Source organism: Panthera onca, chromosome F2, assembly GCF_046562875.1.
Source record: "Panthera onca isolate mPanOnc1 chromosome F2, mPanOnc1 haplotype 2, whole genome shotgun sequence".
NCBI lineage: Eukaryota > Metazoa > Chordata > Mammalia > Carnivora > Felidae > Panthera > Panthera onca.
Genome location: NC_138356.1, coordinates 4,492,716 through 4,505,601, shown reverse-complemented (window position 1 = coordinate 4,505,601; position 12,886 = coordinate 4,492,716). Strand labels below are relative to the sequence as shown.

General features: G+C 46.7%; 1 protein-coding gene across 4 annotated transcripts in view; it reads left to right on the top strand.

Moving 5' to 3' along the window:
* Positions 1-3,719: 3,719 nt before the first annotated feature.
* PXDNL (peroxidasin like) overlaps positions 3,720-12,886 on the top strand; it is a 419,548-nt gene continuing 410,381 nt past the window's right edge. The window contains exon 1 of one of the 4 annotated variants that reach the window (XM_060610509.3): positions 3,720-4,638. In XM_060610509.3, the coding sequence (XP_060466492.3) occupies positions 4,475-4,638 (164 nt within the window). In that variant the 5' untranslated portion in view covers positions 3,720-4,474. The remainder of the gene's footprint in view (positions 4,639-12,886) is intronic. The other 3 variants (XM_060610502.3, XM_060610501.3, XM_060610500.3) reach the window with 3 other exon arrangements.

Below are 12,886 nucleotides of genomic sequence, written 5' to 3'. Positions count from 1 at the left end.
AGAATCCGAAGCAGCTCCAGGCTCCGAGCTGTCAGCACAGAGCCTGATGCAGGGCTGGAACTCACAAGCTTGGAGATCATGACCTGAACCAAAGTCGGACTCTTAACTGACTGAGCTACCCAGGTGCCCCAAAGTCATTTTAAATAAATGGCATGGTGTGCTTAGAATACATATTGTGTTGTTCAGTATAGTGTTCTGTAAATGTCATTTGAGTCAATTTTTGACTGTATTCAAATCTAATACAGTCTATGTAAACATTTTTTCTGTGCTTTTGTGATTTTCAGCAAAATCTCTCACTTTGATGGTAGAATGTCAGTTCGTTGTAGTTCTCTCCATTTTTGCTTTGTATATTTTGATACGATGACACTACACTTTAGGTTTGCTATGTCCGTTTGGCGATTTGAACCTTTAATGGTACGTGGGAACCCTTTTTATATTTTTATATTCTTCAAAGTCCATTTGGTTTGATACTTATGTAGCATTTAAAATTTTTACTTTCAATGTCTTCTATATCCTTATTTTTGCGATGTTTCTTATTAACATATAGCTGAATCTCTTAAAAAAAATTAGAGTTTGAATTTTACTTAAAGCAATCCATCCATTTACTTTCATTTTAAATATTAGTACCGAGTATTTTGTGCTATACACCTTTTTCAATATTTTTGTTCTCTCCTCTTTTTAAAGGATAATTGTTTTCTCTTAGTTTTTGTCCATTCCTGTTTATGTGTGCTCCTTCCCCGCCCCCCCCCCCGCTCAATATTTTAAAACACTCACCTAATTTATCAAAGTCTGAAGTTACCCTCTCTTCCTAAGTGAGGCAAGGCACGTAGGACACCTCAGCTCTGAAGTCATCGCTTCAAAATTAACAGACTAACATATTGTATGTATTATTTCTAAATATGTAAGCCCCTAAAGTATGCCATTAGCTTTACTCCCACATTTGCACTTTGTTTTCTGCTCATTATACTTTCTTTGGTCTTAGGTCATTACAATTTTCTTTTGCTTAAAATACATCTTTAATTTTTTTTTTTTTTTTTTTTTTTTTTTTTTAAATTTCAGAGGGCGAGCAGGGTAGAGGGACAGAGGGAAACAGAATCTCAAGCAGGCTCCACACTCAGCAGAGCCTGATGATGCAGGGCTCAATTCCACAAACCTGGGATCATGACCTGAGCCAAAATCGAGTCAGACACTCAACTGAGCCAGCTAGGCACCCCCATTTTTTTTTAAGTTTATCTTGAGAATGGGGAGAGGGGCAGACAGAGAAAGACAATCCCAAGCAGACTCTGTGCTGTGAGTGCCCAGCCGGACAAGGGGCTCAAACTCACGAACTGTGAGATCATGACATGAGTCAAAATGAATCGTTGGATACTTAACCAATGGAGACGCCGAGGCTCCCCCATCTTTTAAAATTTCTTTTAGTGAAAGACTGTAGGTTGCTAATTCTTAGTTGTTGTTGTTTCCTGTTTGGAAAAATTTCGTCTTCTTGAAAAGTATGACCGCACAATTTTAGATTAATGGTATTTCCCATAGAACAGTGGAGTTATGTTTCTACATTCTGGCTTTCACTACAGCTGTTGAGAAGTCGACCAATAGCCATTCCTTTGAAGGTTATCTGTCTTTTATCTTTGTACTTTAAAGATTTTTGTCCTGACATTGAAAATATTCTTGTCTTGGCATTGTTAATTCTCTAGTTTCATAAAATGTGCCTTGGTATGAATTTTTTCATTTATCCTACTGGTATTTGTCTCGTAGCTGTGTGGGTTAGTGTTTTTCTTTCATCAGTTCTGGAACTGGCCATTTTTTTCCTTACAAATATTGATGAACTTTTTGTCTCTCAGCAGTGAATTTAAAATAATTTCTTCAAATTGATCTTCTCACTAATTCTCTCTTTCGTTGCCTTAAATCTGCTGTTAAACCCTTACGTTGGGTTTTAATGTCTTAATTTTTCTTTTTCAAACCTGTTTGGTTGTTTTTATAATTTTCTGCTCTTTATTTATAAATTTCTGCTATTTATACATTCATTTCTCTAAACCTACAGGTCCTAATATTATATTCCATATATACTTGAACTCTTATGAGGTGGGCTTCTGTGCATGATGTTTGTTTTTTTTCTCTCAATGTTTATTTTTGAGAGAGAAGGAGCGTGCACACGAGGGTTGGGGAGGGGCAGAGAGAGGGAGACAGAGGATCCAAAGCAGGCTCCACGCTGACAGCAGAGAGCCTGATAGAGGGTTCAAACTCACCAACCATGAGATCATGACCTGAGCTGAAGTCAGACGCTTAACTGAGTGAACCACCCAGGTGTCCCTGTGCACTATGTTTCTAAGGCTTTTATAACTTTCTCTTACATTTTGTGGGTTTTGACTAAGCCAGAAGCACTACTAGGGCATGACCTCTTTAAGGTTTTCAGACCACTCAGGTAGGAAATTCATGTAAAAGCTAATTTGGGGATATTATACCTCCAGGGAGATTTGTTTTACTCCCTCCCCCTCTCAAGTGTGAAAGGCAATTTTCCTTGCATTTTCTGGGTGGATGGGGGAAGGGGGTAAAGTGGATTGTTTCTAGTTCGTCCTTCATGAACTTGATGAAAATACAGGTTTTCCACCAGACGGTCCACTTAGGAAAGGGCTTTTTCTTCTTCCCGTCTACCCCCAAATCTGTTTATTTTACTTGGTTAAGCAAATACTCTGAAGCTGAACCAACCTGTGTTTACTTACCTTGCCAGCTTCTCATTTTCCCTTCATTTTTGGACTCTTGTATGTGTCTTTCACTTAGCACATCGATGTATTTTTGAAAACGTTCATGGTATTTGACATATCTTAATGGTTTTCTGCAAGGGAGTTGCTCCAAGGCATTCTGGGAAAGAATCTACAGCCTGTACTGGCTGTGTCATGCACGTCGTTCTCTGTGCCTTGCTTGCGGTTCTTTGCCCTGTATTCGTGGGAGGTAATGGGTACATAGTCTCATTTAATGGCAGCTTGGGTTTCTAAGGAAACCTATAGAAAGTGTATAGTCCATCCTGGAAAAAATGCTCTATGAATACAAGCTAATATTGTATTTTGAACTGAAAACGCACACATTTGTATGCCTCGTCCATCCAAGCCCTCCAAGTCACAAACATGGGTGGTAAGAGCATAGTTATTGTAAGACGTGGGGTTGAAAAGAAATCTGCTTTTTTAGTTTATTGCGATAGACTTAGACAGTAAAATACACATGAACAACGTCAGCATGCTTAAAGTGTACTTTAAAATCCTTCTCGTTCACGGACATTGTTTTCTTCCGATGTTTGTATTTTAAAAATAATGTTAAAACCCCACATATTTAAGTTTGAACATTTTGCCAAAAGAGGGCAGTATTCACCCGCAGTAGAATGTAAAGGGACTGAAAACTTACTGGAAAGGAGGCGAGTGAATTTATTTTTCCTCGTAAGGTTGATAAAGTTTGACCAAACTAGACCTGCAATGACTAGATTTGCCTGCCAGTCTGGTTCTCTGGGATGGTTGCCCCGGTGGGACCATCCCACATTTTCATGTGTTTTTCTATTACTTTGACATTTTTTAAAGTGCTAGTTCAGGGGGAAGAGTTGTTTGAAAGCTTTAAGGATAAAACCAAAAACCTTTCCCGAATACCTGCTTAGAGTGACCAAAAAAGCACGTGTGTAAGGCGTGGTCATTGAAGTCTGTCCCGGCCCGTGACTCAGGGCCACTTCCCTCAGGGACCCGTGGCCGTTTAAACCCGAAAAATGAGGCTCCGGCCGGCCGTGGTGCACCCGGACCCGAGGTGGCTCGGCCTTGTACTTTGCGCGTTTGTTTTTCTATCAGCTTGTCCCCTCTGCGCGTTGGTACAGGAGTTCGCGGTTTAAACATACAGCCTTGAACGTTAAATACTCAAGGAGGAAATCGGAAGTAGCTGCTTTGAATGTCAAGAGTGAGGTGCTTTGGGTTTCCAGGAGTGGAATGCGCAGGAGGCAACGAAACCGATTTCCGGAAGCACAGGAAAATGTGAGCCTAGACCAGCGAATTAGAACCCTGCCTGCCCTTTAGGGTTTGGCGATATTACCGGATAAAGAGGAAAGCCGTTGTGCACTGGTTCAGTACATCACGAATCCACTTGAGCTGCAGAAGGACAGACAGCTCGGGGCCCGGAGGCCCGGGCTTACGTAACGCGCAGTGGAAGCCACTTTGGAAAAGCTCTACACTTGCGTTCTGCCGCCTGCGGCGCACGCTCGTTTCCCGCAGCGACTCCGGCGGGGACGAGCTTCTCCGCGGCCCTCGGGGGGGTGCGGCGCCCCCTAGAGGCGGCGGGCGCCCCCTGCCCTGTAACGTGATCTCCCCGCTCCTGGATTGGCCAGAAGCGGAGTTTTCCCCGGGAGCCGCTCGTAGCTGGGCTCCCAAGCCGGGCTCCCCACGACGGGCCCCGCACGGCAGCCGCCGCCGCCGCCGCCGCCGCTTCGCTTCCGGCAGCGGATGGAGCGATGGCGCCCAGACTCCCCTGCTGGACCACTTGCTTCCTCCTGGTCGTGTGGTGCCCGCCCGCGCTCCCCTGCCCTAGCCGGTGCCTTTGCTCGAAGAGCACCGTCCGCTGCATGCACTTGATGCTGGATCACATTCCTCAGGTGCCGCAGCAGACGACAGTCCTGTAAGTTCACACAGATGCCGGTGCAGCGCCGCTCCGTTGCCCTCTGCCGGAACCGAGCGCTCCTCTTTGAACTGGGGTTCCTGATGCGGTCCCTGCTCCCGGCCGGGAGAGGGTTTTGCCGCTTTTCGGACAACTTAATGATTCTGCTTTGTGGGACTAGAAAATGGGAGCGAGGATGAGCTGAAATAAATGTATTTGCACCGGGTGCAGTTCTCTTTTCCAGCATCTTCCAGAACTTGCTATTGAGAATTTTCATCTTTGTTTAGGAGTTTTCCTGCGTAGGTTCTCAGGTTATTCCTTTCATCCTCTCCTCCAGAAACTTTCAGACTCCTAATTAGGTCAGCATGTATCTGTCCCATTTGGAAAGAACCGACGTGGCTTCGGAATGTGCTTCCAATTCATTATGTGCGGGCGACCTGGATTTTTTCTGTTCATTGTTGGGCTTTGCGTTGGGCGTCTCAGGTGGGGGACGTTCTCAGTCTCAGGCCCTTGAGGGACTGTTGGTTTTCCAGGGCGGTCCCTCCGAATGGACCAGGAGAGCAGAGTGCTTGGAAGCCTTCCGGAGCCGTGACTAATCAGCATCCGGGAGGCATTCTGGGATGGTAGAATAACCCGCGATATAGGAATCAGGTGGGCCTGGGTTCCAGTTCCGCTTCCTTCTCTTCAATATGGCGATAGTAAGCCTGTGTCGTAGAGTTGACGTGTGGGTTAAATTAAATAATACGTGTGAAGTGCAGATCTTTTGTTACTATAATTTTCAAGCCTCACATCACAAGACAAGGAAAATCGCTGAAAGGACAGATTTGAAGGGTTCTCCCTGGTAAAGTTTTTGTGGATTGTGTCATGTCCGTGGAAGAGGGAACTCCTTTCCCCGTTCCAAGTCCATTCTTGGGCAGAGGGGAAATAGCCTAAGATTCCCGGAATTTCGAGATGTGAGATAAGATCAGCACCGTGTGTGTGTGTGTGTGTGTGTGTGTGTGTGTGTGTGTGTGTGTGTTGGCTGTAATCATGAAATGAGGATTTTAGCCTGCTAATGAAAAGTCGAAGCTAGTGGCTGGTGGTTGTGTAGCAAGAGAGAGAGAGATTTGCCACACGTGCTTTTAGGAATTTTGAATGAGCCTTTTGTTCCTTGCTCGCAAATACCAAAATATGTCTTACTCTCAAAACCAGTAAGACAGATTCTTGAGCCTGGGACCCCTGCGTTGTGCAGCCAGTCAGAGCACTGCTCCAGAGGGGCCTTCGTCCTCGTCACCATCCCTGTGTCACTTTGTAGGAACGGTTTCTGACAGGAACAGAATCTTGGCGAGGAGACGGCTTGTCTCATCAAGTGCCATGGACTTAAAGAAAAGGCCACCTAAGTTCCAACCTGGACCTAAGATTTTGCTTCTTTGGTGTTTCAAAGAAGAAATGAGCACTCAGACACTCTCTTCTGGATGTAATGGGCAGGACTGAAAGCACACTGTCCATGTGCTTTTTTAGATGTTTATTTTTGAGAGAGAGCACGAGCAGGGCAGGGGCAGAGAGAGGGGGAGACACAGACTCCGAAGCAGGCTCCAGGCTCCGAGCTGTCAGCCCAGAGCCCGACGCGGGGCTGGAACCCATGAACTGTGAGATCGTGACCCGAGTTGAGGTCAGACGCTTAACAGACCCGGGCGCCCCAACACTGTGCATGTACTTTCGAAGAGCCTTCCACTCCATGTAGAAATAAAGTAGTTCTCAGGTTCCAGACCAGGCCTGCCCGTGAGGCAGATGCCCTGCAGATGAAATGTGTGTTGCCATGGGTGAGTTCTCCACTCCTTGTCTCAGTTTCCTAGTCCATTCAATGGGGACGCTAACGGTGTTCACCCTCTAGGGTCATTCTGAAGATGACATGAGATAATGCGTGTCAAATACTTAGGAAGGTGTCTGGTCCTACTAAGCACCACGGAAGGGTTCACTGTCATTATATTTACAATTAAGGTCAGGAGCTGCAAACCCAAAGGCCTACAGGAAACCGGTTGGTACAGTAAAGGCAAACTACTGTGTGAGTCGTGTGCGGGACAGCTCGGCTTGGGTCTGGGGGGCGGGGTATGCGGGGAGGGAGGGGAGGGAGAGGTGGTCAGCGGTCTGGGCCGGCCAGCTCCTGAGCTCGTGGCTGCCCTGTGGGAATGTGGGCCTATTGTTAATGAGCTTGCCATATTTTTAAGAAGATGCGGAAGTCAGAAATGAAAGTCCCTAACTTTTACATCTTAGAGGATAATTAAGTTGTTTGCTTGTTTTTTGTCTTGTTTTGTTTTTTATGAAACACAACAGCATATAGGCCCCACCACACGCGTTTGTGGATTCCTTTTATCCCGGGACCTTTCATCTGCGACCTTTATTAGAAAAATGGCATAAAGGCCAAGAAATGTATGTGACGGGGTGCCTGGGTGGCTCAGTCGGTTAAGCGTCCGACTTCGGCTCAGGTCACGATCTCGCGGTCCGTGAGTTTGAGCCCCGCGTCGGGCTCTGTGCTGACGGCTCAGAGCCTGGAGCCTGTTTCAGATTCTGTGTCTCCCTCTCTCTCTGACCCTCCCCCGTTCATGCTCTGTCTCTCTCTGTCTCAAAAATAAATAAACGTTAAAAAAAAAATTAAAAAAAAAAATGTATGTGATGTTTTCGAAACTTGGTGCTCTACCTCTTTTGGGCCCCAGATCAGGTGACCTGGGATTCCATGGTCACGTGAGCAGTATTATGAAAGTACGCGAGTAACTGCATCAAGCTAAAAATGCTGAAGAAGAAAAACCCAATCAGCCTCTGAAAGCCGAGGCGGAGGGGACCTGGCCAGATTTCCCCCTAGCAGCAGCATCAGGAGTTTTTGTCAAACCACGCCCAGATGTGTGTGGTCATTGTGACAGTGGGAACGGTGCAACAACATGTCGCATGATTCGTAGCCAGAGTGCTTGGTAAATTTCCTGAGCGGCAGTATAATTTTCTTGATTTTGCCTTTACGTGTTGTGAAAATTTTAACCTTAATACAGAAAATATTCTTCTGAACCGTAGATAAGGAAACTTCACTATACTTAATGACTGATTATGGCTAATGAGTGTTTCAAGTATGGAAAAACACAGAACTACTCCCCCCCCCCCCCATTTTAATTTAATTCCATCTATAAAGAGATCATTGGGTGTTCAAAGCAAGTATCAGCAAACAGTCCATTACCATTTATTTATTTATTTATTTATTTATTTATTTATTTAATGTATTTATTTCGAGAGAGAGAGAGTGGGGTAGGAGTAGAGAGAGAGAGAGAAAGAATCCTAAGCAGGCTCCGCCCTGTCAGCACAGAGCCCCGACACAGAGCTTAACTCATGGACGGTGAGATCACGACCTGAGCCAAGATCCAGAGCTGGATGCTCAACGGCCTGAGCCACCCAGGCGCCCCGGTCCACTACCATTTGGAAACTGTCACTCCTCAAAGTGTATTTTAGCAGAGCAAATCTTTCAGAGTTGGAATTGGAATTAGCAAACAAAAAATCTCTAGTAATGACCTTCGGAGTGCCTGTTCAATAGCCAGAAGCCCTGCTTAGCTTTCGTTGATTTTACTTTGGCCCCGGGTCATGAGGTTGTACCTCCGGAATCTCAGTCGCTGGTTCAGAAATAAGATGTTCTTAGAATTTCCGGGAGTGAAAGAGTGAGCATCAGTGGAACTCAGAGACTGTGATTAAACGGACTCTAAAAAAACCATCTCAGTTTCACGAGAAAAATGGAAAAAATGAGAATTTCCCCCAAAGTTTTAAATTCACCAGTATGTACAGTGTGAAGTTTTAACTATTTAATTGAGGTATTTCCTTTATGTATGAAGCCGCCTTGCCCTCCAAGGAAGACAAACCTCGGGAGGAAGGCTGGGGGTGGCGAGTGGGAAAATGACACGTTCGGTCGTGAAAGCGTTTATCCAGCTGATAAAAATGTCATCTTGTCCGAGAAGAAAATAGGATTCCTTCAGCTCTTTCCAGTTTCCAATCCAGTTAGATTTTTTTTTTTTTTTTAATTTAACCCTCAGGGGTTACTTTGACCTTTGAAACAGAATTTTTCATAACTTTTTTATAACTGACGTAACTTGTTGGCTTTGAGTTATCACTTGCCGGTGGTGAGCAGGCCTGGGCGCCCTGGATGCTTCCCCCGTTTGGCCCGATTGAAGGGAAGCATGAGGGCCCCGACTGAACTGCATCTAAATTCAAACCTCCCCCCGGTTGCGGACCTGTTGGGGAGAGAAATGGAGCTAAAAGTTGAAACGCATTTCCCATTTCATTGGCCACTTCGTAAGTCAAGGTACGCTATTTCGGCACGTGCCTCCCATCTTGGGGACCTAACGCCGTGCAGCCTCACCACCCTCGTGACTCAGGACAGCCCGGTCCTCAGAGGAGAACGAGAAGAGGCTGTTCTAGAAGGGGCGGTGAGTGTTCGTGGAGCCCACGTGAGGATTTGGGGCGGAGGAACAGTGAGGAGAGGGCAAGGTCAGGGGTGTGGAGGGGGAAAAGCCGCCAGCTGTCGGCCCCACTGTCCAGGGTGGGGCCCGGCCCTGATCCCCGGGAGTCACCCTTCATTCAAGCCAACCTACAGGAGAATTAGTTTAGGGGAGAAACGAGTCCCATGTGGGCGTGTTACTTTGGAGGTCTCCCGTGGGACAAACAGTTGAAGTGCAGCGGGTGGTTATGGGGACCTGACCCGGAGATGCAGATCTGTGACGTTGAGCACTCCCCTAAGCCACCAGGGAAACTGCAGGGCAGAGGAGTGTGACGGGAACGCGCCCCTGAAGGGGGGAGAGTGAGCCGGCCAGGCCACCGCAGGGAAGGCAGACGACGCTTCCCGGAGTGGCGGGACCCAGGGACGGCGGCGCTGAGCTTGCGCGCTGAAGGACAGCCTGACCCTCGGACGGTGCAGATGACTTCGCAAAAGCAGCTTCAGCTGGGGAGCAGAAGCCAGACTGCAAGGATTAAGGAGTGATAGGCCGGCTTTTCCAGATTTCAGAACTTGGCCTCCGTCAAGGAGGTGTTAGCGTCCCCCTCTGAGTGTCGGTATCCTCATCAGCAAAATGGGGACGCATGATTGCCGAGTGATGCCAGGATCCATGTGATCTTGTGGGGGGGTTTCCTACCATGGTCTGTACCTGGGCGATCTGTGCTGATTAAATGAGTGGAGTAGACTAGTGTTTTCTACACTGAGCTCTGCATTTCAGTCCCTCCTGTAGATTCTATGTGAGATGAAGGAAAGCACCGCACAATGGCAGCTTTTAGGGGGGTAGTTACCACACGAGGTGGCAAAGCTGAGGTTCCCGTTCTGGTTGGACAGCTCCTGCATATATGAAAAGCTGAATAGAGAAACCTTGTTGAGTTTTGCTTGGGCATCCTGGCGGGAGAGGCTCAGAAATACAGTAAGCTCGGGAGGCCAGGGGTGCAGCCCTGAGAGTCCCTGGAAGAAGAGCGTGCATTAACTCAGCCAGGAGGAAATGGAATTTCCCAGGAGACGCTTGTAGAATGAGCAAAGGCAGCCTAGGCTACAACTCTGGAAAGCCCCGCAGGCCAGGGGAACAGATGTAAGCGGGAGCCCGGCCCACCAGCTGTGGTTGCAAGGTCTGTGCACTGCACAACTCCACCCCGTGCTGGGCATGCTGCCCCTGGGGAGAAAAGAGAGAGGAGTCCGAGAGGAACACGGCCACCGAAGAAGGAGGAGGCGTCCCAGAGAGGAGTATTGTCGGTATTTCAAGAGGGAGGAGGGTGGTCAAACCCGGCAGAAGTGGAGATAGCAGAGTCCCACGTGTGCCTCCAAGATGTTGGAAGAGAAGAAGGTCGAAGGGATCGCGTTGTTCTCATTTGTTGTCTAGAGGGCGGGGATGCTTCGTGTGAGTGGTAGGCAAGGGGAATGGGAAGTCGTGCGGGAGGATTAAGGACGGGAGAGAGGGGGGGCTGGTATGTTTTCGTTGGACCTTGCAGCTCCGAGGGGAGGCGAGGGGAGGCGGCCCATCGCACGTCAGTGTGAGAACGTAGCTGAGAGCTTGAGGTCCAGATGGACGAGGCAGGGTGCAGACCCTCTTATCGGAAAGGGAGAAAATCCAGCAGGACAGAGGCCTCAAGCCTCAGAGCCAAGGCATCTGGAGACCATCACGGCTGCGGCAGATGGATGTCCCAGCCCAGGCTCGGAATGAGTCTGATGTTTCTGGCTCCAGAGGGAGAGAGAGAGAGAGAGAAACGTTACAATGATGGTGAGAATTACAGAAATTCAGTTCAGGAGACAGTGGATGTTGAGCAACCGGATGTTTGTGTTAATTTATTGCCTTCAATTTAAGGTGTCGCTTATTCGGTGGAGTGGTCAACTTACTTAAGGTGCTTGTGTTAGCTCAGGCTGCTGTACCAAAATACCATAGACTGGGTGATTTGTTTTTTTAAGTTTATGTATGTATTTTGAGAGAGGGAGAGAGAGAGAGAGATGGAGAGGAGGGGCCCTGGGGAAGAGAGAGAGAGAGAGAAAGAGAGAGAGAATCCCAAGCAGGCTCCGTGCTGTCATAACGGGCCCGATGCCGGGCTCAGTCTCACGAACCACGAGGTCATAACCTGAGCCAAAATTAAGAGTCGAACACTTAACCAACTGAAGCACCCAGGCGGCCCTAGCCTGGGTGATCGAAATGACATTTATTTCTCACAGTTCTGGAGGCTGAGAGGTCCAGGATGTCTCATGAAAGGCCTCTTCGGGTCCGTTGAGATGCTGCCTTCTCGTTGATCCTCACAGGACGGAGAGGGAGACCATCTCTCTCCTGTCTCTTCCTGCAAGGGCGCTGATGCTATCCTGAGGGCTCCCCCCTCGTGACCTAAGTACTCCCCAAAGGCCCCGCCTCCTAACAACAGCACCCTGGGGATTAAGGATTCAACATGTGAAATTGAAGGGGAATCAAGAACTCAGCCCATAGCAGTGACTCGGGTTTAAGTTATCGAACTATTTATCAAAAACAAATAGGTTAGTGACCGAATTGAAACATCACGGTGTGTTCTTTATTTAATCCTTTCCACTGTGAGATACAATAAACGATTTCTTGAGATACATGGGAGGCATATATGTTTCACAATTCTCCTTCTTGCTGTTGCGTAAAATGAAGCACATCTGACCAAAATTCGAATCATGGCAACTTTTCCAAGTGCGACACGAGACATTTAAGCATTTTCAACAGTCTGCCTTTCTTTCAGGCGACTGAGTAGCCACAACAGATGACACGACATGGTTTTATTGTCTGACTCCACACTATGCAGTGAAAAACAGGGTTATGTTTAAAAATCATCTTGTTTGACTGTTCCAGACTGATCAGTTTGGACTGATCGTTCCGTTCCCAGTGATTCTTATCTGAGTAGGAGAAAAAAAATATGTTTGGATTTTGAAATGGAAAAAAGAAAAATATGAACCTGATTTCAGCTAAACGTATTTAAAAAAATCCGAAGTCTTCTAACTTCATTTATTTTAACAAGCAGAACCCAAAGGCCCTCATTTAACCTCAAATACTGCAAAGCGCTAATGGCTGGATATGATAGGATAGATATCTATAATACGGTGGGTAAATGTTTTCCAAGGGTAAGGACACAGATTTTTTTGGGGGGGTGGGGAGTTTTTCTTTTAAGTTTCTATTTTCATGCCAGTATAGTTAACAGACAGTGTAATGTTAGTTTCAGGGGTACGATATAGTGGTCCAACAATTCTGTACGTCCCTCAGTGCTCATGATGATAAGTGTCCTCCTAATCCCCGTCATCTATTTCACCCAGCCCCCCACCCACCTGCCCTCCAGTAACCACCAGTTTCTTCTCTATAGTTACGAATCTGTTTCTTGGTTGGCCTCTCTCTCTTTGTCTCCCCCCTTTGCTCCTTTGTTTGATTTCTTAAACTCCACAAATGAGTGAAATCATATGGTGTTTGTCTTCCTCTGACGAATTTCGCTTAGCATACTATTCTCTAACTCCATCCACGTCATTGCGAATGGCAAGTTTTCATTCTTTTTATGACTGTGTAATATTCCATTGTAAATATATACTACATCTTCTTTATCCGTTCATCAGTCCATCTACACTTGGGCTGTTTCCATAGTTTGACTGTTGTAGATAATGCTGCAGTAAACGTAGGGGTGCGTGTGTCCCTTCGAATTAGTCTGTTTGTATTCCTTGGGTAAATATCTAGTAGTGGGATTGCTGGATCGTAGAGTAGTTCTATTTTTAACTTTTTAAAAAAAGTTTATTTCTTTATTTTGAGAG